General features: G+C 44.9%; 1 protein-coding gene across 8 annotated transcripts in view; it reads right to left on the reverse strand.

The window, feature by feature from the left end:
• Positions 1–26,599, reverse strand: part of LOC124775714 (sorbin and SH3 domain-containing protein 1) — a 1,093,224-nt gene that overhangs the window by 463,381 nt on the left and 603,244 nt on the right. The window contains exon 1 of one of the 8 annotated variants that reach the window (XM_047250594.1): positions 15,888–16,021. The exons of the other annotated variants lie outside the window; for them this stretch is intronic. Coding sequence (XP_047106550.1) covers positions 15,888–15,945 — 58 coding nt within the window. The 5' untranslated portion in view covers positions 15,946–16,021. Of the gene's footprint in view, positions 1–15,887; positions 16,022–26,599 lie in introns of those variants that run through there. 8 annotated transcript variants of the gene reach the window in all.

The following is a 26,599-nucleotide window of genomic DNA, read 5'->3' on the forward strand; positions in this document are numbered from 1 at the left end:
GGGCTACGGCTTTGCAGCATTGGCGAGTGAAGGCTGCCTCATCGTCAGCAAGCGGCCATTAATCTGCCCAGCAGGTAGCAGAGCGGCCAACCAGAGGCTGCGGCTACGTGATGGCCGGCGTGTAGGCGGCCGCTGGTGTACACTCCGCGAGTGTTTTGTGAAACACGGCCGGCTGAGGCCAGAGGCGTTACTCTCGTGGACAGCCTTCAGGTAAGAATAGCGGCCTCCCCAGAATACTCGGTCACCGCTGCCTGTCCGACGGGGCTTCGCCGCTCGCCGTATAAAACGCTTATTATTAGAGCCACACTGCGTGACCCGCTCAGTCTCTTCCAGACACTTTGCGTAGAGACGTGACCGCGATGGCTAAAACCAAATAAAAATACGGACCTGTATCCGTTCGACCACCATCACGGATTCCCGAAAATACTACTGGTGTGAGACACAGCTTACTTATACAGGGTGTTAAAAAAGTGTCCAGCATTTTGAGAGGTGGTAGTACTCACCAAAACAAGAAAGAAAGTCCTTTAAACATGGGCTCTAAAATGTTTACCTTAAGAGTAATGGGCACTTGTTAATCTTCGATACTATGAAACGGGTCTCTTCTACTGTGAGCTTTACATCTTCTGAGAGAAGGCAATGTAGACCAAAACAAGTAAAAAATGTCAGTAAACATGGCCTCTAAAATTCACGCCTTAAGAGGTATGAACACTTGTTCAATAGAATAGGAGTCTGTCACAGTATCGAAGTGGAACGACTGTCCATAGCTCTTAAGGTATGAATTTTAGACCCCATATTTACTAGACTTTCTTTATTGTTTTGGTGAGTACAACCACCTCTCAAAACACTGGACACTTTTTGTTAACACCTTGTGTATACTGAACATCTTGCAAACAACAGGTGCAGTAGATACTGTCATGCTACAACGTGAAAATTGTTCGTCGTTAGACTGCATCATCAACTAGAAAACAATCTAAGATCATACGGAGTATCATAGCAAATATGTGTCGTGAGGAAATAATGTTACTGATAGAATCCAGTTCGCACGCTGTATTGGCAGGCGAATGTTCCCCACAAACGAAAGTAACATTGGATGTACACGTTGACAACCATTGAACTATATGTAATAAAATCGTCATAACTTCTGACATGTTTGTGTTCGGATATTCAGACTGCACGGTTCGCTAGGGGCATTATGGGAATTAGTATGCGCTGTATTGTTTTGTTTATCGTCGAAGCCCACTTCCATTTGTATGGGCTCGTCTATAAGCAAAATTGACGTATTTGGGGGACTGAGAAACCGCATTTCGCGATTGAGAAGTCTCTTCACTCTCAACGGGTGACTGTGTGGAGTGCAATATCCAGTCACGGAATAATCCTGGATGGCATGCTGACTACCGAACGGTACGTGAAGGTTTTGGAAGATGATTTCATTCCCATTATCCAAAGTGACCCTGATTTCGACAAGATGTGGTTCATGCAAGACGGAGCTCGAACCCATCGAAGCAGGAGAATGTTTGATGTCCTAGACAAGCACTTTGGGGACCACAATCTGGCTCTGGGGTACCCAGAGGCCACTGGCATAGGCCTCGATTGTGCGCCATATTCTCCGGATCTGAACAAATGCGACTCCTTTTTGTGGAGCTGTATTAAAGGCAAGGTGTACAGCAATAACCCCGAAACCATTGCTGAGCCGAAAACAGTCATTTAGGAGTCATTGACAGCATCGATGTTCCGATCCTCCAGCGGGTCATGCAGCATTTTGCTATTCGTCTGTGCCACATCATCACCAATGATAGCAGGCATATCGAACGTGCCATAACCTCTTCTGAACATCTGTTGTGACGTTTACATGTTGAATAAAATATGTGCACGCCATAGTTAATAACTAATTTACGTTTTTTTTCATATAGGTTAATAACTGTCACCCTGAACCTCAAGGAAGCGTAAAATGGCATCCAATGTTCTCAATATAAGTAAAGGATTTATCAGATAGGATGAACAGCACAATAAGATTGTTCACTGATGATGTTGCTCGCATTGAAAAATATCGTCGGTTAACGGCCGTAGGTAATTTCAGGAAACTTATTATTGAATTCTTGGGATAAGAACAAAGTAGGTTTATGAAAGGACACTCGTGTAACGATAATATTTTTAGCATCAAGAGAATTGTAGAAAAACTACGCGAAGTCAGTTTAGTAACACGTATTGGTTTCATTGACTTCGAAACAGCAATTGAATCGGTCATCAGAAATAGCACTCCGTCTTCAGGCCACGAGTGGCCTACCGGGACCATCCAACCGCCGTGTCATCCTCAGAGGAGGAAGCGGATAGGAGGGGCGTGGAGTCAGCACACCGCTCTCCCGGTCGTTATGATGGTATTCTTGTCCGAAGCCGCTACTATTCGGTCGAGTAGCTCCTCAATTGGCATCACGAGGCTGAGTGCACCCCGAAAAATGGCAACAGCACATGGCGGGCTGGATGGTCACCCATCCAAGTGCCGACCACGCACGACAGCGCTTAACGTCGGTGATCTCACGGGAACCGGTGTAACCACGGCGGCAAGGCCGTTGCCTCATCAGAAATAGAGTATGGACAATAATGGACAAGTGAGGATACCCCATGCATCTTACCCAGAAAATCAGAAGCACAAACGAAGACACCATAATAATCATAGATACAGGCACTTCAAAAACAGGTAAGATAATAATAAACAGAGGTTACAGACAGGGATTAGCACGTCATCGACTCTGTCGTCTATATTGAAGCCCTCATAAGACACCGGGAGAAGAAAGTTCATGAAGCTAGACAGCTGAACAGTAACTACCATCTAAATGCTGTGCCGTATGCAGACGGTGTAACTGTATTACAAAATACTTACGCTTACGTCAGTGAATAAGTTATATGAGGTGGGAGGAAAGCATTACAATCTAAAAATGTCGGCTAATAAAACAAAAGTTATGGCCCAGTTCGATCTACTGTTATCGAAAAAAAGTACTTGAGCAAGTCTCCACTTTCACTTATTTAGGCAGTGATTTAAGTGGGGTTGTGATAAAGACACAGAAACAAGAACCAACAAATTTCAACGTATGTGTGGAACTATCTACAAAAGTTTAAAAAATAAAGTTAGCGAAGTCAGAAAGTTGAAACTTTATAAAACAATGCCAGTGCTTGTGCTACTTTATGGCAGCGAACCGTGGATTGCGAGAAAGAGAGATGAAAATGCCATAAAGTCAGCAGAAATGAGAACTGTCAAAGTTTACCATGGACAGAGCATATGAAAACGATGATACCTGGGCAGAACTGCGAATTTATGATTTAAGCGAGATGACTGAAGAATACAGGGAAGAATGGAGAGGATATCTCAAGAGGATGGATGAAGACAGAATTCCAGCCGTTGTAAACATGTACAAGGCCTAATGAAGAAGATATGCAGGTGACAGAGTTTATAACGTAAAGTGGGTACACGAGTATTGCGTACACCTTGAAGCGCAGAAGAAAAAAATGAAGAAGACTGAATAAAAATACTCGGTTTTCACACCGCGTTGGTTCGAATAAGTTCGTTAGCTACCAACAGCTGTCTTTGTCATTGTTATCAAGATTAAAATTGATGTCGATGATGACAAGCCCCACGAATTGAGGACAAAATTAATGATCACAATTGTCGATGCTGTATTCCGAGGCTGCAGCGTATCGAACTTCCCGATCAAAAACAAAGACGTATGTTAGACGTCAACAGACGTCACTCGGTCCTGCAAGGACCCTAGCTGCCACATTTTGCTTCACCGTGCATACCTCACTTCGATCATCCTCCGGAAGCCTGGAAGATTTCAGACCATGCTGCCTCCGCTATACAAGTGGAACAATATGCCAACCGCGATAGTTATTAGTTTTATTCCTGATGGAAGCAAAATTTTGCTCTACTTCTTGAAAGGCCGTTTGAAGCCGTACACTAAGCCTCACACATCCACAGAGGTCGAAGGAAACGGAACTCTTGTGTAAACACTCAAATACGACAAATATTCGAGGAATCGCGAGAGTTCTGTGTTCCTCTTTTCATCTGCTTCCTTGACCACGGGGAGACCTTCTATTGTCTTGTATGGGAAATGTGGCAAGCGCTTGCAGAGTTCGGTGTCCCACCACACTTGACAGCACTGATCAGAAGTCTGTATAATAATCACCTCGCCGCTGAGAGGACAAGTGTTTGCGCTTCTGTTTTCTTCAGTGTGTAAAAAGATGTCGGACAGGATTGTGACCTACCCTCCCAACTATGCAACATCTATGCAGAACATGTCATTAGGAATGCTCTTGGTGGTTGCACTAAAGGCATGCCAGTTGGTGGCACAACTGTTAACAACCACTGATTTGCCCGTGCTTTTAGCCAACAACGAAGATGAATTTGCTGAGCTAACAAAAGTAAAGGACATTAGTCTATGATATGGATTAGATATCTATCTCAGCAAGCCCAAACTCATGATGACTGAACGAGGAGCGCAGGCCCAACTCACGAGTCGATTAAAGAACTGGAAGTCGTGCATCCTTGCTCCTATCTTGGGTCAAGCCTCTGCGGCACTGGAAGCTGTGAAGAATGGACAAGAAAACGGATCACGCTACGGCCAATGGCTATGAAGAAGGACACCAGTATTTGGCAGATTACAGTGATAACGAACGGCACAAAAGTCCGGTTTGTCGAAACAGTTGCGTTTTCCTTCGTCTTTTACGGTTGAGCCTTAAGGCCAGAGACAAGCATCGCACTGAAGCATTTCAGCTTCGGTGCTGACGCAGGATGCTGCTCGTAAAATGGACCGAAACAAGAACAAATCTGTCCATTACTGAGCAATTCAGAATCTCCAAGCGCTTTTTCTTCTCGTGTCAACCACAATATTCTGCAGCAGTTACTTGGACATATTGTGAGAAGAGATGGAGAAAATCTAGAGGAAATAATCATGGAAGGGAAAAGGGAGGGGATGAGCAGCGAGGGGGTGGATGGATTGAATCAAGATCTCCGATATACCTCATCAGCATGCTGGGGTCACGACGTTCTGCAATGAGACAACGACTTATGATGATGATGATGATGGGGATGAAGATGATGACTCAGACAGATGTCGAAAGTTAGAAAGTTCTAGGACTTTATGCACGACGAGACGTTGTTTTGAAAACCGAAAAAATTACCGAGAGAGTTGCTGTCCCATTCGGAGGCTGCCGTTAGCACCACATCACTAACGGCTGTCATCATGAGTGGGGCGGGGGGGGGAGGGGGAGAGGGGGGAACGAGGAGGGGGAGGGGAGCATCCGGTATGGGTTCTGGTCACGGCTGGTAATGACTGACACACAGACAACATGGGTTTAGAAAACATCGTTCCTGTGAAACACAACAAGCTCATTATTCACATGAAGTGCTGAGTGCAAGGGATTTTAGATCTTTTCCGTATTTCAGGATTTCCGAAAGGCTTTTGACATGTACCACACAAGCGGCCTGTAGTGAAATTGCGTGCTTATGGAATATCATCTCAGTTATGTGACTGGATTTGTGATTTCCTGTCAGAGAGGTCACAGTTCGTAGTAACTGAGGGAAAGTCATCGAGTAAAACAGAAGTGATTTCTGGCGTTCCCCAAGGTAGTGTTATAGGCCCTTCGCTGTTCCTTATCTATATAAACGATTTGGGAGACAATCTGACCAGCCGTCTTAGGTTGTCTGCGAATGAAGCTGTCGTTTATCGACTAATAAAGTCATAAGAAGATCAAACCAAATTGCAAAGCTATTTACAAAAGATATCTGAATGGTGCGAAAATTGGCAGTTGACCCTAAATAAGGAACAGTGTGAGGTCATACACGTGAGTGCTAAATGGAATTCGTTAAACATCGGCTACGCGACAAATCAGTCTAATCTAAAAGCCGTAAATTCAACTAAATACCTAGGAATTACAATTACGAACAACTTAAATTGGAAGGAACACAGAAAACTTTTTGGGGAAGGCTAACCAAAGACTGCGTTTTATTGGCAGAACACTCAGAAAATGTAACAGACCTACTAAGGAGACTGCCTACACTACGCTTGTCCGTCCTCTTTAAGAATACTGCTGCGCGGTGTGGGATCCTTACCAGATACGACTGAAGGAATACATCGAAGAAGTTCAAAGAAGGGCAGTGCGTTTTTTATTATCGCGAAATATAGGACTGAGTGTTACAGAAATGATACAGGATTTGGGCTCGACATCATTAAAAGAAAGGCGTTTTTCTTTGCGAGGGAATCTTCTCACGAAATTCCAATCACCAACTTTCTCCTCCGAATGAGAAAATATTTTGTTGACACCGATCTACACAGGCAGAAAAGATCACCACGATAAAATACGGGAAATAAGAGCTCGTAGGGAAGGGTATAGGTGTTCATTCTTCTCACGCGCTATACGAGATTGGAATAATAGAGAATTGTGAAGGTGGTACGATGAACCCTCTGCCAGGCACTTAAATGTGATTTGCAGAGCATCCATGTAGCTGAAGATGTCGAATTCTGACGGCACAACGATACGTCACGAACATTCTGCACCTATGTGTTACATCTCGGGTGGCATTATCGTGGTGCCATTTTTTCAAACGTATCTCCATGAACTGTATGCGGGATACTGAGGTACTTCCGTGGCCAGCAAAATGCCGATGTCTGTCTCGGACACAATATGTGCGTGATCGACTCGCAGGTCAACTCCAAACCAGCGCCAGTATCGGGGAGATCAAGGACCAGCTGCAACACTTGCGGGCCAGCTTACCGGAGGAGAAGATGCAACGGCTTTATGACACCCTCACACTGATATTTAGATTCTCACTGCCAAGTTCTTTGTAAATTTGACCCGATTTTGTAATCACTGGAATCACACCTTCTCACCCAGTGAATTTCCTTTATGTTTCCTCGTCCCAATCCGGGTGCTTCACTTTTTGCGTCTGGCAGTGTAACATACACTACTGGCCATTAAAATTGCTACACCAAGAAGAAATGCAGATGATAAACGGTTATTCATTGGACAAATATATTATACTAGAACTGACATGTGATTACATTTTCATGCAATTTAGGTGCATAGATCCTGAGAAATCAGTACCCAGAACAACCACCTCTGGCCGTAATGACGGCATTGATACGCCTGGGCATTGAGTCAAACAGAGCTTGGATGGCGTGTACAGGGCAGCAGTCGAACATTTTCTGTATCCATCAAGGCCCGTACTGGACCTGCAATATGCGGTCGTGCATTATCCTGCTGAAATGTAGGGTTTCGGAGGGATCGAATGAAGGGTAGAGCCACGGGTCGTAACACATCTGAAATGTAACGTCCACTGTTCAAAGTGCCGTCAATGCGAACAAGAGGTGACCGAGACGTGTAACCGATTGCACCCCAAACCATCGCGCCGGGTGATACGCCAGTATGGCGATGACGAATACTCGCTTCCAATGTGCGTCCACCGCGATGTCGCTAAACACGGATGCGACCATCATGATGCTGTAAACAGAACCTTGATTCATCCGAAAAAATGACGTTTTGTCATTCGTGCACCCAGGTTCGTCGTTGAGTACACCATCGCAGGCGCTCCTGTCTGTGATGCAGCGTCAAGGGTGACCGCAACCATGGTCTCCTAGCTGATAGTCCCTGCTGCTACAAACGTCGTCGAACTGTTCGTACAGATGGTTGTTGTCTTGCAAACGTCCCCATCTGTTGACTCAAGGATCGAGACGTGGCTGCACGATGCGTTACAGCCATGCGGATAAGATGCCTGTCATCTCGACTGCTAGTGATACCAGGCCGTCGGTATCCAGCACGGCGTTCCGTATTACCCTCCTGAACTCACCTATTCCATATTCTGGTAACAGTCATTGGAACTCATCCAACGCGAGCAGCAATGTCGGGATACGATAAATCGCAATTGGGATAGACTACAATCCGACCTTTATCAAAGTCGGAAACGTGATGGTACGTATTTCTCCTCCTAACACGAAGCATCACAACAACGTTTCACTATGGAACGCCTGCCAACTGCTGTTTGTGTATGAGAAATCGCTTGGAAACTTTCCTCATGTCAGCACTTTATAGGTGTCGCCACTGGCGCCATCCTTGTGTGAATGCTCTGAAAAGCTAATCATTCGCATATCTCATCATCTTCTTCCTGTCGGTTCAATTTTTCGTCTGTAGCACGTCATCTTCGTGATGTAGCAATTTTAATGACCAGTAGTGTAGTTGTGTAATTGAAGACGAGATGAACGATTGAAATGAGGACAAGATGCAGCACAAGTTTGGACTGGGGAGGGACGCTAAGGAAACCAGCGGTTTCCTTTTGTAAGTGGCCATCCTTTCATTTGCCCTAAGCGATTTAAGAGAATCATGGTATACCTATATCTGAATCGTTGGGTGGGACGAGACTACATCCGCTGTTCCCTCGAATCCGACTCCCGTCTCCTACCATAGCGTCACCGTGGTAGGTACCCTAAAGTAAATCTGCGCTATCGTATGATGATTAATCGACTATTAAGGTTATATTTTTTCCAGAAAAATTGTCAATTCGACCATTTACCCTCAAAAACATATGTTTATGTTTAGCCAAAAGTAGCAGGCCGCCAGTTAATTTACAAGATGGAGATCCACCACACTGGGGCCAGATTGTGTGAAATGTCTTGGACCATCTATTTCCAGAACGACAGATTAGCAGACGAAGGCCAGGAGTCCCGGATTCTGGCCTCCGGGGTTATCCAAAATCACGCGTTTCGACTTTCTAATATGAGAGTTTGTTAGGGATCAAGTTTTGTAGTGGAGTGTGGACTACATTGCAGTGTGTAGGTACACGGGCAAGCCAAAAAGCTCGTAATTGGCAATAGTCAGGCCACCAGAGCTGCAGAGCTGTGTGCAACTTTACGACTACTGGACACGAAGATTGCATGTTCTGGGAGAGATATCGGCAAACTAAGAAATATTCTGAAATACCATTTGAAGGAAGGGTCTGAAAGGAGCTTGTTCCTCAAGAGCACCGAGAGTTCATGGAAAAATTATTCTGTTGGCCGGATGGAGAGACAGCCAGTCGAAAGGAAGGACATTCCCAGACTAAAGTTTTGCTGAGGATACTAAGATGATTCAATGATGCCATCGCCGGAGCTGCTGTAGTGAGTAGGGACGACACTGGATTATGGAGGAGCTGTTGTGTGTGGAATTTGTAATGTGTCTGCGTGATGGGCCCACGGCATAACCCAGAGACACATACAGAAGTGTTGTAGTTGTGGAAGGGACTGTTTTTGTCAGCAGGTTATGACAATAACTGACAATGCAGGAGCCAGAGAACTCGAAGATTTACGACTCGCCAAACGATCCGTTACTCAGGGTGGAATGCTTTTAGAAAGGCACATTCTTGGGAAGCATATGTTTTTGTTTTTTAAGTAAGGGAGAGGAGAGCATTATGCAACAGAAACAGAAGTTGGTAAGAAAGAATTTCATTGCTGAGACGAACAATTCATGTTGCTCAAGAGAACATAACGACTTTCTGTAAATGTCACTGGAGGGAAGCAACATTTGCTATCTTTACGTGACGCACAACTTCCATAACACGAAAACCGAAGTTCGGAAACAATTTACCGCTGCCGTGTTTACATGTTAAGGGCTCAAGCGTTTTTGCTAGACCGATCAAATATTGGTTTTCCGTTCGTCAGTTGTTTTACACAAATAGCCTCTGTAAATTAGCCGTTCCGGTTTCTGATTTAGTCAGCACGATGGCTGCCTCTCTCCAATTAAATGCCGGCTACAGACAACTTCATGTTCAGCCTCATATTTGTACTTCTCCTTCACTGCATGAAAATTCACACCGTCTAGATTAGCTGAAAATTTTTAAAAAGAAAATGTACCTAAACACGTTCTAAAAACGGTTGGGGTTCATATGGGACGATAGGTGATTGTGGAAGAGGGAATCTGGCAGCTGTAAACGCATTGCCAGAAACGATGATGGGGTGTTTACAAAACCAATCGGAACCGGTACTGGGAAATCGTTTCAGTTTTTAGAGCTTCATGTCAACGTAGTGCTGGAGATAATCCTACTGCGATACACGCTGCTGTGATACTAGTTTTAATACAGTACCCCTACAAAAATCACTCGATAATGCAGTCCGCTTATGTATAAAAGTAAATGTCCACCTGTCAACAATCCACTTGCCACACAGCAACAATAAAAATGACAAGGGAATCAGAAACGATAAAATGAATATATTTTTGCTTACTTTCAGTTGTAGTGTGTGATGAAAAGATGTTAACTGCTGTGGAATAATTTCTCTAAAGTTTATCTGCGATCATACAGAGATTACGCTTCGAGACACAGAGAAACACCACCTTCTTAACGAATGATTTTTTGAATTATGTATTTCTGCTTCAGGTGACACAAATGCTAACGTTACCAGTTTTCGTTTCTTAGTAAATCATCGTCAGGTTACTTGAATATATGACATAGTAATTAGTCACAGTACAGCTTATACTTTCAAATGTACAACTTGCACTTGAAAAATCTGTTGCGTAACAAGTTTAAATTGTCTGATTATGACTTTCTAGGACGTTGAAACCGGTAACAAGGCTGAAATATATAATAAAAGAAACTTCTTTATCTGCTGTCGATTTAGCCACGTTACACAGCGCATGCAAATCTCGTGGAAAAGTTATAGTATGCTTGAAATACGAGGGAGTTCAATGAATAATGCAACACATTTTTTTCTGAAGGCAGGTTTTATTATTCCGGATTCCAAAACACTACATTATTCCGGACTCTTTTGGCAACAAAATTCTATTTTGCTACACAATCTCCGTGCAATGCGGCGTCATTACTCCACCTTAATGGGTGGACCTGTATGCACGCGTGGGACCAATCTTTTGGTAGAGGTCAGAGCCAAAGTCTCGCTGCATCAATAACCTCCCAATCACCTACGTACTGCTTCCCGCGGAATGTATCCTTCATTGGACCAAACACATGGATATCGGAAGGTGCGAGATACGGGCTGTAGGGTGGATGATTCCAATGATTTTTGTGAACTCCTCTTTGGTGTGCAGACTTGTTTGAGCCCTTAAGTTGTCATGAAGAAATTCGTTTGTATTTTTGTGGCGACGAAGACGCTGAAGTCGTCGCTTCAGTTTCCTGAAGGTAGCACAGTACACTTCAGAGTCGATTGTTGCATCATCAGGGAGGGCATCAAATAGAAAAAAACCCTTCAGAGTCTCAGAAGTCCGTCGCCACAAGTTTACCAGCTAAGGGTATGGCTTTGAACTTTTTCTGCGACGTGACGTGGCGCTACTCCACAGGTTGCCATTTTGTTTCTGGTTCGAAGCGACAATGTGACGATGTTCCACAGAAAAGTGTCGCGATCAGCCCCATAACGCGCAAGCAATTCCCCACAGTTGCTCTTTACTGTCTTCTGTTAGGCGACGACAAACCCACCGGGCACACACCCTTTGGATACCCCTACCGGCGGACGAGTGTGTCGCACCAGAGACGTCCAGTTGAGTTGCGAGGTGTTCGATTGTGATCCATCGATCACCTCGAATGAGAGTCTCCGCACGTTCCAACATTGCAGGAGTCACAGCTACGTGTGGCCGGCCGGCACGGGTGAGCTTGAACAGATTCGCACGACCTCGGTGTGATGATGACAGATACCTCGCCCAACGACTCACCCTGCTTTCGTTTACTGGCTGGTTTCCATAGACATTCTGCAAGTGTCTACGAATATCTGCGATCTCTGGTTTTCTGCTAAAAGAAAATGAAAGACAGCTCTCTGTTTGGAACGCGCCTCCGTTTCAGACGCCTTTTTCAAGGCTCCACGATGTCACAAAATAAAGTCCATTTTTTTCAACCGAAATTGGCCGAGGAAATTAAAAATTTGTTTCATAACTTACTGAACACTTCTCGTACTTCCTGCAGCTGGTTAGTCTGTTCCTTTCATTTTACCTGACTGCAAATATCGACACTCAATTCCAGTTTTGATTTTTAATATGTGTCATTAATATAAATGAGCGTCTGAAGCCAAATCATGCTATAAATGCGGCAGTCTATAAAAAGCAACTACACACCCTGTATAAAATGTGCCCAATGGTTCAAATGGCTCTAAGCACTATGGGCCTTAACATCTGAGGTCATCAGTCCACTAGACTTAGAACTACTTAAACCTAACTAAGCTAGGGACATCACACACATCCATGCCCGAAGCAGGATCGAACCTGCGACCGTAGCAGCAACGCGGTTCCGGACTGAAGTGCCTAGAACCGCTCGGTCACATCGGCCGGCGTGCCCCATGTGTGGCTAACAATAAAAGTACGCATAAATCTAAAAAGGAATACATATCGATATGGACTAATAACGTTCTTTGACTATGGTAATCTATTACGAGGAAACGTTCAAACACTATCTAATCAGAAGTATACAGACACGCCTGTGTAATGCAGAAATGACCACCAGATGTCACGAGAGGCGGAACCGCCCATATAAAACGAGACAGGGGGTTGTCAGTAGAGAAGCTGTAACAGCAAAATTTGTCGGCCGGGAGAGCTCAGTTACTGCGGAGTTGGACTAGTCATATCGGATCAGGGACATTTCAACCCTTCTAAAGCTGTCCACGTCGACTTTTCATGTTGTGGCTGTATAGCGAAAATGCAAAAGGACAACTACAAGTAAACCAAGAACAGGCAGATGTTCAAATGTGTGTGAAATCTTACGGGACTTAACTGCTAAGATCATCAGTGCCTAAGCTTACACACTACTTAACCTAAATTATCCTACGGACAAACACACACACCCATGCCCGAGAAAGGACTCGAACCTCCACCGGGACCAGCCACACAGTCCATGACTGCAGCGCCCTAGACCGCTCGGCTAATCCCGCGCGCAGACCAGGCTGACCCCATGCAATGACGGACAGGGACAGTCGAGCATTACGGAGGCTGTAACGAGATTTTAAGTCTGCAGAGGAGTGTGCGCTGATATGAAACTTCCTGGCAGGTTAAAACTGTGTGCCAAGCCGAGACTCCAACTCGGGACCTTCGCCTTTCGCGGGCAAGTGCTCTGCCATCTTAGCTACCCAAGCACGACTCACGCCACGTCCTCACAGCTTTACTTCCGCCAGTAGAGCACTTGCCCGCGAAAGGCAAAGGTCCGGAGTTCGAGTCTCGGCTTGGCACATAGTTTTAATCTGCCAGAAAGTTTCATTACGGAGGCTGGTTGTAAAAAACCACATGAAACCAGGGTGAGTTCCTAAGTGCTACCAACAGTCCAACCGGCGCAATGATTCTGCATTGTTGTTGTTGTGGTCTTCAGTCCTGAGACTGGTTTGATCCAGCTCTCCATGCTACTCTATCCTGTGCAAGCTTTTTCATCTCCCAGTACCTACTGCAACCTACATCCTTCTGAATCTGCTTAGTGTATTCATCTTTTGGTCTCCCTCTACGATTTTTACCCTCCACGCTGCCCTCCAATACTAAATTTGTGATCCCTTGATGCCTCAGAACATGTCCTACCAACCGATCCCTTCTTCTGGTCAAGTTGTGCCACAAACTTCTCTTCTCCCCAATCCTATTCAATACTTCCTCATTAGTTATGTGATCTACCCATCTAATCTTCAGCATTCTTCTGTAGCACCACATTTCGAAAGCTTCTATTCTCTTCTTGTCCAAACTATTTATTGTCCATGTTTCACTTCCATACATGGCTACACTCCATACGAATACTTTCAGAAATGACTTCCTGACACTTAAATCAATACTCGATGTTAACAAATTTCTCTTCTTCAGAAACGCTTTCCTTGCCATTGCCAGCCTACATTTTATATCCTCTGTACTTCGACCATCATCAGTTATTTTGCTCCCCAAATAGCAAAACTCCTTTACTACTTTAAGTGCTTCATTTCCTAATCTAATTCTCTCAGCATCACCCAACTTAATTAGACTACATTCCATTATCCTCGTTTTGCTTTTGTTGATGTTAATCTTATATCCTCCTTTCAATACACTGTCCATTCCATTCAACTGCTCTTCCAAGTCCTTTGCTGTCTCTGACAGAATTACAATGTCATCGGCGAACCTAAAAGTTTTTATTTCTTCTCCATGAATTTTAATACCTACTCCGAATTTTTCTTCTGTTTCCTTTACTGCTTGCTCAATATACAGATTGAACAACATCGGGGAGAGGCCAGAACCCTGTCTTACTCCCTTCCCAACCACAACGATGATTCTGCATAGCGAGTTAAAAAGAATTGAGCGCTACGGTCGAGCGCTCCTCATAAGCCACACCATTGGTCAGTGGGCGACTAAAAGCAAGTGATTGGAGTGACGAATCACGCTATCCAATGGACGGGTTTGGCTTTGGGATTTGTGGAATGATTAGAGAACGTTACCTGCCATCACATGTAGTACCAACAATGAATAAGACACCATATGCTACTACGGTTCAAAAAATGGTTCAAATGGCTCTGAGCATTATGGGACTTAATTTCTGAGGTCATCAGCCCCCTAGAACTTAGAACTATTTAAACCTACCTAACCTAAGGACATCACACACATCCATGCCCGAGGCAGGATTCGAACCTGAGACCGTAGCGGTCGCTCGGCTCCAGACTGTAGCGCCCAGAACCGCACAGCCACTCCGGCCGGCTCGACAACAGTTTAACACACGATGGGTCCCTTGCAAGAAGACCATAAACAGGTTGTACGATAAATTTGTACAGGAAGCAACAGTATTGGAAGCGAAGCGACGTCGGCTTAAGCCTATTTGTTCGCCGGAGAATATTGAAGCGGTACGAGTTGCTGTACAGAGAAGTCCCGGGAAATCGTGTAGAAAGGCAGCAGTGCAACTGGGAATATCCAGACGCTCCGTTCAACGCATTCTTAAAAGTGACCTCCATATGTACCCATACAAGATGACCTGTGCACAGAAGTTCACTGAAGAACACAAGCAGCAGAGACTACTGTTTGCTCCGTGGGCGGAGGATAGGGAAGAAACTCTCAACAACGTTTCGTTTTCAGACGAGGCGCATTTTCATTTAAATGGTGTGGTTAACAAACAAAATGTACGCTTTTGGGCCACTGAAAATTCACAAGTGCTTCATGATCGACAACATTATGCTCCGAGGATTACAGCGTGGGCAGCAATTTCCAGTCACGGACTTACTGGAACCTTTTTCTTTGAAGAAACTGTGAACAGCGAGCGTTATTTGAGCATGCTTCGCAATAGCTTCTTTCCACAGCTTCTTGTTACTGCCTTGTCCTTCAACACGCCGTGGTTCATGCAAGACGGAGCAAGGCCACATACTGCAAACACTGTGTTGGAGTTTTTACACGAGCATTTCGATATGCGGATCATTTCGCTCAGGTATCCACGTCGCTTCAATGACGGACAAAATTGGTCCCCCAATAGTCCAGATCTCAATCCAGGTGACTTTTTTCTTTGGGGGTACCTAAAGGAAAAATTTTCCCGAAAGCTCCACGTGATTTAATGGAGCTCAGAAGACTTATTTTTCAAGCTTGCAGTGAAATTACGGAAGACATGCGCCGTAGGGTAATCACTAACTTCAGTGTTCGTTTGAAGGAAGTTAGGAAACGAAATGGTGGACATATTGAGCATGTGCTGAGTTAGAACAAATCTCCATGGACTGCTCTTCATTGTAGTATGTTTTCCTTTCAGACTGTATTGACAATAAAGTTTATAATCAAAGACAAAATGGTAACACGTTTCGTGCGCCACCCTGTAGAAGCCAACGATTGCCAGTACTTCGAATTGTAAATTATCTGTATGTTTTTCACAATAAAGTCTCAAACAGCAAGAAGGAAACGGCGGAAGGAAAGTTGTAGACACAATCCGTCTACTGGCACGGTTAGTGGTTGCTGGGGTGCGTTACCTGGGACGGGCGAGGTGGCCTTGAACCTCGGCGCGATCACAGTCCCCGGCACGGGCATCTCACCAGTCGGCGTCGCGACGCTGTCCACACGCACTGCTCACACACGCACACGACGCGTTGCGTTTGGCGCGCCGCCCCGCCGGCGACTGCGGCCCGACGCCGCCCCGACACCGCCCCCCCCCCCCAACCTCTCCCCATACACTTCTACTCCCCCTCCCTCCCTGCTCACCGTGCTCCCTCGGGCTACAGCAGCGTCGCGGCCCAGAGTATATCGGGAACTGGGCCAAACACACGGCTCCTCTAGGCGCCCGCCTGCCTTGCGTAATCCTGAGGAGGCGGCGTCTCTTCCACCCGCCGAGCTCACCTCTATTAACTCTGCCTCCCACTCCTGCAGCTCCTGCCCGACTCTGCGTTCGGTCCGCCTTTCATCCTGACGAGTGGATCGTCAGATCTGTTAAACACGGGTTTCGCTGAGTCCTGGATAAGTTGTAGACGGATCTGTCCCGAGTACATGGCTAGCAGCTTTTCACGAAACGGCCCACAGTTTCAGACAACATCAATATTGAAGTTTTTTGCGTACCACCTGCACCTGTAAGAGCTTCCACCGAGGGCTGTTTTAACCCTTCGGCAAGACAAGGCGGCCGCCTATAGAGGCAACTTTTAAGGGCACCAAAGAGCGGAAAAAACTAATTTCAAATCAAACAGCGGAGTAATTGAGCAAAAATGAAACTTCCTGGCAGATTAAAACTGTGTGCCGGAGCGAGAGTCGAACTCGGAGCCTTTGCCCTTCGCGGGCAACTGCTCTACCAACTGAGCTACCCAAGCACGACTCACGTCCCGTCCTCACAGCTTTACCTCTGCCAGTACCTCGTCTCCTACCTTCCAAATTTGACAGAAGCTCTCCTAAGAACCTTGCAGAACTAGCACTCCTGAAAGAAAGGATATTGCGGAGACATGGCTTAGCCACAGCCTTGAGGATGTTTCCAGAATGAGATTTTCACTCTGGAGCGGAATGTGCGCTGATATGAAACTTCCTGGCAGCTTAAAATTGTGTGCCGGACCGAGACTCGAACTCGGGACCTTTGCCTTTCGCGGGCAAGTGTTCACCATCTGAGCTACCCGAGCACGACTTACATTCCGTCCTCACAGCTTCAATTCTGCAAATTTCACAGAAGAGCTTCTGCGAGGTTTGGAAGGTAGGAGACGAGGTATTGGCTGAATTGAAGCTGTGAGGACGGGTCGTGGGTCGTGCTTGGGTAGCTCAGATGGTAGAGCATTTTCCCGCGAAAGGCAAAGGTCCCGAGTTCGAGTCTCGGTGCGCCACACAGTTTTAATTTGTCAGCAAGTTTCATATCAGCGCACACTCCGCTGCAGAGTGAAAATCTCATTCTAATTGAGCAAATGTGACGGAAAAATGAAAAGGAGAGAAAATTAAAACACCGAATTGTTTTCAAAAGCGCATGGAACAGTTAATTTTAGCCGAACGGTCTAAGGCGCTGCAGTCATGGACTGAGCGGCTGGTCCCGGCGGAGGTTCGAGTCCACCCTTCGGCATGGGTATGTATGTTTGTCCTTAGGATAATTTAGGTTAAGTAGTGTGTAAGCTTAGGAATGATGACGTTAGAAGTTAAATCCCATAAGATTTCACACACATTTAAACACTTTTTGAACAGTTAATTAAGAAGTCTTTAGTTGCTTTGCCAAAAGTAAACACATTGCCTCTACCTTCGTCAAAACTAAAGCAGCCTCTAATGAATACGGAGGAAATATGTTATTTTTAAATTAAGGTTTAACGACCACCGTGAGTAACTCAACGTGCTATAAGCTGTCACCCACCCCTAATTTAGGAGCATTGACTCCAGGGAAGGGAAAGAGCCAGTGCCAAAAGATAAACACAACGTCTATGCCTCACCAGGATTCGAACCCGGGCCCATCTTGGACGAATACCAGAAGCCTACATCTTAGACCACTGCACACCACAGTGGCAAATAAAAATTGTAGAACTCTGAACAGAAAATACAAGGAAGGCGTCTTTGGAATGAGATTTCCACTCTGCAGCGGAGTGTACGCTGACATGAAACTTCCTGGTAGATTAAAACTGTGTGCCGGACCGAGACTCGAACTCGGGACCTTTGCCTTTCGCAGGCAAGTGCTCACCATCTGAGTTACCCAAGCATGACTCACGACCCGTCCTCACAGCTTCAATTTTGCCAGTACCTCGCCTCCTACGTTCCAAACTTCTCAGAAGCCCTTCTGCGAAACTTGTAGAAGTAGCACTCCAGGAAGAAAGGATATTGCGGAGACATGAGGAGGGCGCGTCATTTTTCACTTCTCGCTTAGGGTGGCAAAACACCTAACAACGGCCTTGCTTCGACCAAGAGAGAGTAGCGTAGCGCCTAAGCTGCACTGCTACCCCGCTGGCAGTACTGTACGAACATCCCAATCTTTTGTTTAGGGTGCTGTGCCCCAATCTGTAAAAACGGAACCCTTATAGGATCGGTTTGTTCTCGATCCGTCTCTCTGTCCGACTATTAAGAACCCTTTTTCTGAGGAACTACGTCCCTTGGCGGTAAGCCTAGTATGACCAGCTTTCCTGTATTTCCTAGGATTTCCCGTACTATAGCATTTTTAAAATTCTTCCGGCTCCATTACTGACCGCCAGTTTCTCCCGTATATTTCGTTGGCGATCACTATTACAAATTTTAACGCCATGAAGTACTACTGGCATTTCAGTTTTGGCGGCAGGGGACAATAGAAACGTGGCACGTGAGCCAGCAACAATTTTTCACACTGTCAAACATAATGTCAGCTACGGAAGTATGGGTTGAGGGAAATAAATTATCGGAGGATATTTTCTACAACTCTAATTTTTAGAAGTAAAAAAGTACTGCATATTCGCTAAATTTGATTGTGTTCTACATGCGATGAAAAAACCAAATTGTTTTTTAGATTTTATAATAAAAATATTTCCCTGAGACATTTAAGTCTCTTTTTATTATCTACTATAATCATCGAAGCAGACGAAATGAATTAAAATTTGTGCTGCGGCCGGGACTCGAACCCGGGTCTTGTTGCTACTAGGCAGAAATTTCGGCTGCTTCGATCATTATCGTAGATAATAAAAAGAGACTTAAATGTCTCAGGGGAACATTAAATTATAAGATCTATAAGATCACCAACGGTACAAGGACGTCCCATTACGTCCAATGCTGGGGGGCTTGCCAATATCGGAGAGCCCTGGCAGTAGTGACAATATGTAAGGGAAAAATGTATTGAAGTTTGTGTTGGGGAGGGCACTCAGCTTATGTACTTTGAGCAGCAATGTTGACCATCGTACTGCGGTGGTGTAATAGCATTTATGCATCGTAGGCAAGAAGACCCGGGTTCGAGTCCCGGCCGCAGTACAAATTTTAATCCATTTCGTCTGCTTCGATAATTATCGTACAAAGTGTTTTGCTCAGATTAGAAACGATTCGTTTTCCATTCCATACACGCAAAAATGAGTTCATCGCAGTCGTGGAAAATGTGAGAAAACGTAATACAGGGTCTCTGAGGTAGAATGGACAGTATTCAGAAATATGAGAAGAAGCACCATTCTAAGCAAATAAATCTATTAAACATGAGTTCTAAAATGCACACCTGAAGAGCTATGACCAGTTGTTCAGTTGAAGAGATGTATTTTACAGTACCGAAGATAAATAAGTGCTCACAGCTCTTAAAGTATGCACTTTAGAGCCCACGTTTACTAGACAATTTTTTCTTGTTTTTGGTCCATAGTAGGTCTACCTCCTGCAAAAATATGGAAAGTAAAGAGCTTTGCAGTAGAGGAGTTTCACTGTCAGAGGAATCGGAAGGATTTTCGCTTATAACTTTGGACTCAGTCGTTTCCGGACCAGCGTCCCTTTCGTCAAATTGATACATTTATCCATTTCCATTATTCTACATCTACATCTACATCTACATTTATACTCCGCAAGCCACCCAATGGTGTGTGGCGGAGGGCACTTTACGTGCCACTGTCATTACCTCCCTTTCCTGTTCCAGTCGCGTATGGTTCGCGGGAAGAACGACTGTCTGAAAGCCTCCGTGCGCGCTCTAATCTCTCTAATTTTACATTCGTGATCTCCTCGGGAGGTATAAGTAGGGGGAAGCAATACATTCGATACCTCATCCAGAAACGCACCCTCTCGAAACCTGGCGAGCAAGCTACACCGCGATGAAGAGCGCCTCTCTTGCAGAGTCTGCCACTTGAGTTTATTAAACATCTCCATAACGCTATCACGGTTACCAAATAACCCTGTGACGAAACGCGCCGCTCTTCTTTGGATCTTCTCTATCTCCTCCGTCAGACCGATCTGGTACGGATCCCACACTGATGAGCAATACTCAAGTATAGGTCGAACGAGTGTTTTGTAAGCCACCTCCTTTGTTGATGGACTACATTTTCTAAGCACTCTCCCAATGAATCTCAACCTGGTACCCGCTTTACCAACAATTAATTTTACATGATCATTCCACTTCAAATCGTTCCGCACGCATACTCCCAGATATTTTACAGAAGTAACTGCTACCAGTGTTTGTTCCGCTATGATATAATCATACAATAAAGCATCCTTCTTTCTGTATATTCGCAATACATTACATTTGTCTATGTTAAGGGTCACTTGCCACTCCCTGCACCAAGTACCTATCCGCTGCAGATATTCCTGCATTTCGCTACAATTTTCTAATGCTGCAACTTCTCTGTATACTACAGCATCATCCGCGAAAAGCCGCATGGAACTTCCGACACTATCTACTAGGTCATTTATATATATTGTGAAAAGCAATGGTCCCATAACACTCCCCTGTGGCACGCCAGAGGTTACTTTAACGTCTGTAGACGTCTCTCCATTGATAACAACATGCTGTGTTCTGTTTGCTAAAAACTCTTCAATCCAGCCACACAGCTGGTCTGATATTCCGTAGGCTCTTACTTTGTTTATCAGGCGACAGTGCGGAACTGTATCGAACGCCTTCCGCCTTCCGGAAGTCAAGAAAAATAGCATCTACCAGAAAGTCTGCAACATTATCAAGGAACACCCTGTATAGTAATGACCTTGCGGACACTATTACAAGTAACCTCAAGCTTTTCGCACATGGCGGTCATCTATTATGAAGTACACCCTGAAAGAAGCTGCGCAAACATTACGTTAAATCTTAATAAGATTTTAGAGTGGTGCGAAAATTGGCAGCTTGCTTTAACTGTTCATAAATTTAAAACTGTGCACTTCACAAAACCAAAATCGTAGTACCCTATGACTATAATATCAAAGCGTCACAACTGGAATCGGTTAACTCATACAAATACCTGGGCGTAGCATTTATAGGTATATAAAATGAAATCATCAAACTTGTTCAGTCATGGGTAAAGAACGTGGTATAATTCGCTTTATTTGTAGATTACTGAGGAATGCAGTCTACAAGGGATATTGCTTGGAAATCACTCGTGCGACCCATCATAGAATATTGCTCGAGTGTAATTTGTTCTAGAAATAAATTCTTTTTTCTATCAATCCACTTTTTGCAAATTAGAGCTTGATTTCTCAATTTTTTTTAGCCTCATTTAACTACGTTGCCATTACGCCCTACACAGACGAGCACAGTAGTCACTTGGTTATTTTTTATTGTAGATTATTGGGTTATTACGGTGCTTTCCTTTTGTTCAACGGGAATGACAAAAAATCTGGCAGGTAGGGGAGTAGTCTGACCGTTCACCCTGTCATTCTGGAGTATTTAGATCGATTGCGACTCAGCTAAAATAATCGCCAAAGCTTAGGGTAGCTGGCTACTCTATAGAATCTCCACCCTCTCAACGTAGTTATCCGCTGACGTCTCCAGAACCAAGCGTCTATCCAGTGCGACCATGCGAAGCGCGGAGAGCCCCACCGGATGCTGACCCGCTGCCCAGCTGGATCACGTAATAAAAATAATACTCGGCGCACTCCTAAAAATACACCCGGAGCATCTCAGAAAAACTAACTTCCTGCCGGGTCACTTTCAACCGCCTCTGATGACCACACTTTTCTTTACACTGCTTCCAAAGCTTCGTAGTACACATCTCCGGTTTCATTCTCCCGTGACTGTGGCTCATGGTACAACAGCGGAGTACAAGGCAACATTCAAGCACCACTGTGTCTTACCAGGGTAACTGATATCGTCTGACGAGATTCGTACGCGGAAAGAAGCAGCATCGCGGTGGAAGGCTGTACTCGTGCTCATCTGGGCTTGGGTCAGAACCCCAGACCGGCCACTATGAGACTTTTTTCTTTAAGTTCCAGTAAATCGAGAGAGGTGGGAGCTGTTACAGTTCCTTCGATTTGCCAAAGTGCTTTCCGCATCCGCGTTTATCTCACTACTTCCACATATGCAGCGCTATCTACAGTTCGCGTTGCACCCCAGGAGGTGTGAAATGTCATATGTACGTTTTATATTTACGATGTTGATATGCTGATTTGTGTGTGTGTCAGTAAGCCCAAAGGGGCGGAAATCTGAATAAGTGATCTACATGTACAGACTAATAAATGGTTACAATTTCAGAAAAATTGGATGGTTTATTCAAGAGAATGAGCTTCAGAAATTGAGCAAGTCAGTAACGCGTTGGTTCACTTAAGGCCCCTACGCAAGCCGTTATTCGGCTTGGCATTGATTGACAGAGTTGTCCGCTGTCCTCCTGAGATATATCGCTCCAGATTCTGTCCAACTGGCGCGTTTGATCGTCAAAATCATGAGCTGATTGGAGAACCCCGCCCACAATGATCTAAACGTTGTCAAATGGGGAGAGGTCTGGCTACCTTGTTGGCAAAGACGAATGGCATCCTACACCATCACTCTCGTTGTCGAGCTGTATGGAGGGCGACAGTCTCGTTGATATCCCACCACTTTCTGGGGCGTCTCCAGACCCCTTTTCGCTGGTCATCGGGGCTCGGATACAAGCGATGCTCACCACTGATCCAGCCAATGAAATTCCAGGCCGAAGACGTGCCTGGAAAAGTCACAGATGGCGGTAGGATACCAACATGAGTTTCGCCTACCATACAGCCCGACAACTAGGGGTGATGGTCTGGGGCGCCATTTCTTTTCATTGGAGGGCCACCTAGGTTATCATCTCTGGCACCGTTACAGCGTAGCGGTACGTCGACGATATTCTATGCTCCGTTTTGTTGCCCTTCATGGCAAGCCATCCTAGACTTACATTTCAGCATGATAATGCCCGCCCACACACGCCGAGGGTTTCTACTGCTTGTCTTCGTGGTTGACAAACCCTGTCTTGGCCAGCAAAGTCACCGGATATTGCTCAATTTGTGAAGCTCTTTCCCTTGAATAAATCATCGACTTTTTCTGAAATTGTTATCATTTGTTTGTCTGTACACGTACATCACATCTACCGATTTCCTTTGTGTTGCGTCGTTGTTTTGTCTTGGACTATACGATAACGTTTCTCGTCCCAGTATATGAAACTCCAGTGTCACATCTCGCAAGGGATTGGCCCAATCCAACACATTGAAACCTACCCTGACATTTTTTAGACAGGAATAACATACCGAAAAAACTGCGTTACTAAAATTTTAGCTGCTAAGACGGATTGCAAGTATGTCAAAAAATTATTAAAGTTTCTTACTTTCGCTACACACAGAACCACTCACAGCAGTGCTCTGTATAACCCTTTGTACGCTCTCCAAGCCACACAAACAAAACAAAAGACGATCGATTAATTTCATCTGGATGGGCACCACAGCATCGAGAAATCTGAGGAAAGACATTGTTCCATCGGGCTATGTTTTAAATCGTACTTTATGCACGCCACCAGTCCTTGCATCCCCCGCTACGTGAAGGCAAGCTGTGTCTTGTACTCGTTTTTTGTTCTTGAATCATTAATAAAATAACATTTTCATTAGATGAGAATATAAATAAATCGTTTGATGATTTAGAAGAAAAAGTGAACGGAGAATGGGACATATGATAGATGTTGGAGTCGCCACCTTGATGCATGCTGATGAAAACGTCGGTGTTTGTCATCGAGCCATTGACCCCCAGACACCATACTTGATTATATATTAGCGGTAGGGCAATTTCCTTAAGCTACATGTAAATTACTGGATATAATATAAATGTGTCTAAGATTGTGCACTGATTATGGTTCAAATGGCTCTGAGCACTATGGAACTTAACTGGTTTGGTCATCAGTCCCCTAGAACTTAGAACTACTTAAACCTAACTAACCTAAGGACATCACACACATCCATGCCCAAGGCAGGATTCGAACCTGCGACCGTAGCGGTCGCGCGGTTCCAGACTGTAGCGCCTAGAACCGCTCGGCCACCCCAGCCGGCACTCTATGGAGTCTTTCGTATTGCTGCATACTGACTTGCCCTCTGTATGGCCTAGTGTGTAGTTCCTCTTTGTAAATCATTTTAGAAATATAGTCTGCTAATTTGTTTAGGTGCTTCCATTGATCAACATTTCTAATAGCTTCGCATATTTGCCGTTCAGTGGTTATGTTGTGTGTCTGTGGTATGCCCCTGTGCTTCTGCGATTCCCGCAGAACAGGACCGTGTGTTCTGGGGTTCTTAATACCCCACATGTGCAATTTGGTTTAAATGCATGGCAAAAGGTCGTGTCCAGTTAATATGCACACCATGGCACGGATAGGATCTGCATGTTCCATTCTTAAACAGTCCGAGATATCGGGGAAAAATGAATAGACTCTTCGTCCCTTATCGCTGACCTCCCAATCACCTTACTCGGTGCTTGTCGTCAAAAGTTACAGCAGTAATAGTTTTAGGGGATGGCTCATTATCAGGTACATCTACAACAGATGTACCTTCAAGGTTCTTATCTCATCATACAAAAATCGAGTGCTATGCTTAACTGCGCACAGCACGGTCGTCCATGTATGTCACGATGGATCGCTACAAAATACTACACACAGCTGTTTATGGTACTGAAATATGGGTACAAGTGTGCGCGGGGGAAAGACAGTCAGATTCGGCTGCACCAAAAGGAAGTACTAGAGGTGTAAGTACATCAGCATGACAAAAATGAAAATACTTTCAGTGTTAGTGAACTGCAATGTACTAAAATCTAACATATTTGTGAAGAAGAACGTTAGGAACGAAATACGGAACAGAAGAATGTTAGTAACAATAGTAATTTAAAACAGATTTATTATTGATAATTTTAAACGTGCGGACTGTTTACGATCTTGGCCAACAGACTGTTACAGAGATCGCTGAATAGGTTTTAAAATAAAGTGAAAAGCGACTGGTCTAAATAAGACTTCTGTTACAGTCGCAAAAGACGGTCTATACACTGAGGTGACAAAGTCATGGGACAGCGATAAGCACACATACAGATGGCGATAGTATCGCGCAAAGAAGATAGAAAAGGGCGTGCTTTGGCGGATCTGTCATTTGTACTCAGTTTATCCATGTTAAGATGTTACCGACATGTTAGGGGAATAAACAGACTTTGAACGCGAAATGGTAGTTGGAGCTAGGCGCACGGAGCATTCCATCTCGGAAATAGTTAAGGAATTCTGTATTCTGAGATCCACAGTATCAACAGTGAACCGAGAATCCCAAATTTCAGGCATTACCTCTCATCACGGACAATGCAGTAGCCGACGGCATTCACTTAACGACCGAGAGCAGCAGGTCTGAATAGCGGAGACAGTGCTAACAGGCAGCAACAATGCGTGAAATAACGGCGGATATCAATGTGTGACGTACGACGAATATATCCGTTAGGACAGCGTGGCGAAATCTGGCGTTAATGGGCTATGGCAGCAGCCGACCAAAGCGAGTACCTTTGCTATTAGCACAACATCGCCTGCAGCGCCTCTCCTGGGCTTGTAACCATAGCGGTTGGTCCATTGACGATTGGAAAACCGTGGCCTACTCAGATAAGTCCCGATTTCAGTTGGTAACAGCTGGGTAGGGCTCGAGTGCGGCGCAGAACCGACGAAGCCAAGTTGTCAACACGGCACTGTGCAAGCTGCCGGTGGCTGCATAATGGTGTGGGCTGTGTTTACATGAACTGGACTGAGTCCTCCGATCCGACTGAACTGATGATTGACTGGAAATGGTTATATACGGCTACTGGGTGTGCATATGCAGCGGTTTATGGACTTAATGATCCCAAACAACGATGGGCTTTTTATGCATGAGAATGCGCCGTGTCACGAGGCCACAGTTGTTCTCAGTTGATCTGAAGGACATTCTGGACAGTGTGTGAATGATTTGGGCACCCAGATCGCCCGACATGAATACCATCGAATACTTACGGGACATAATCGATAGCTCAGTTTGTGCACAAAATCCTATACCGGCAAAACTTTCGCAATTATGGGCGATTAAGAGGCAGCATGGCTCAATAGTTATGCAGCGGACTACCAACGACCTTTTGACTCCATACTACTTCGAGTTGTTGCACTATTCCGGTCAAATGGAGGCCCGACACGATATTAGGAACCATCCCACCACTCTTTTCATCTCAGAATATTTCATATTATTTGTAAAACTGCGATTGCGGATAACATGCCTGAAAAGCGACAATACAAAACGATTCTAGAACATTTATTTTTTAGAAATCATCTTCTAAAATTTTTAAAATGCAGGTTTGTGCAGGAGTTATTATTTTGTGATAATAGCGAAATGAGTGAGTGTGAAGTAG

Source organism: Schistocerca piceifrons, chromosome 1, assembly GCF_021461385.2.
Source record: "Schistocerca piceifrons isolate TAMUIC-IGC-003096 chromosome 1, iqSchPice1.1, whole genome shotgun sequence".
Classification (NCBI taxonomy): domain Eukaryota; kingdom Metazoa; phylum Arthropoda; class Insecta; order Orthoptera; family Acrididae; genus Schistocerca; species Schistocerca piceifrons.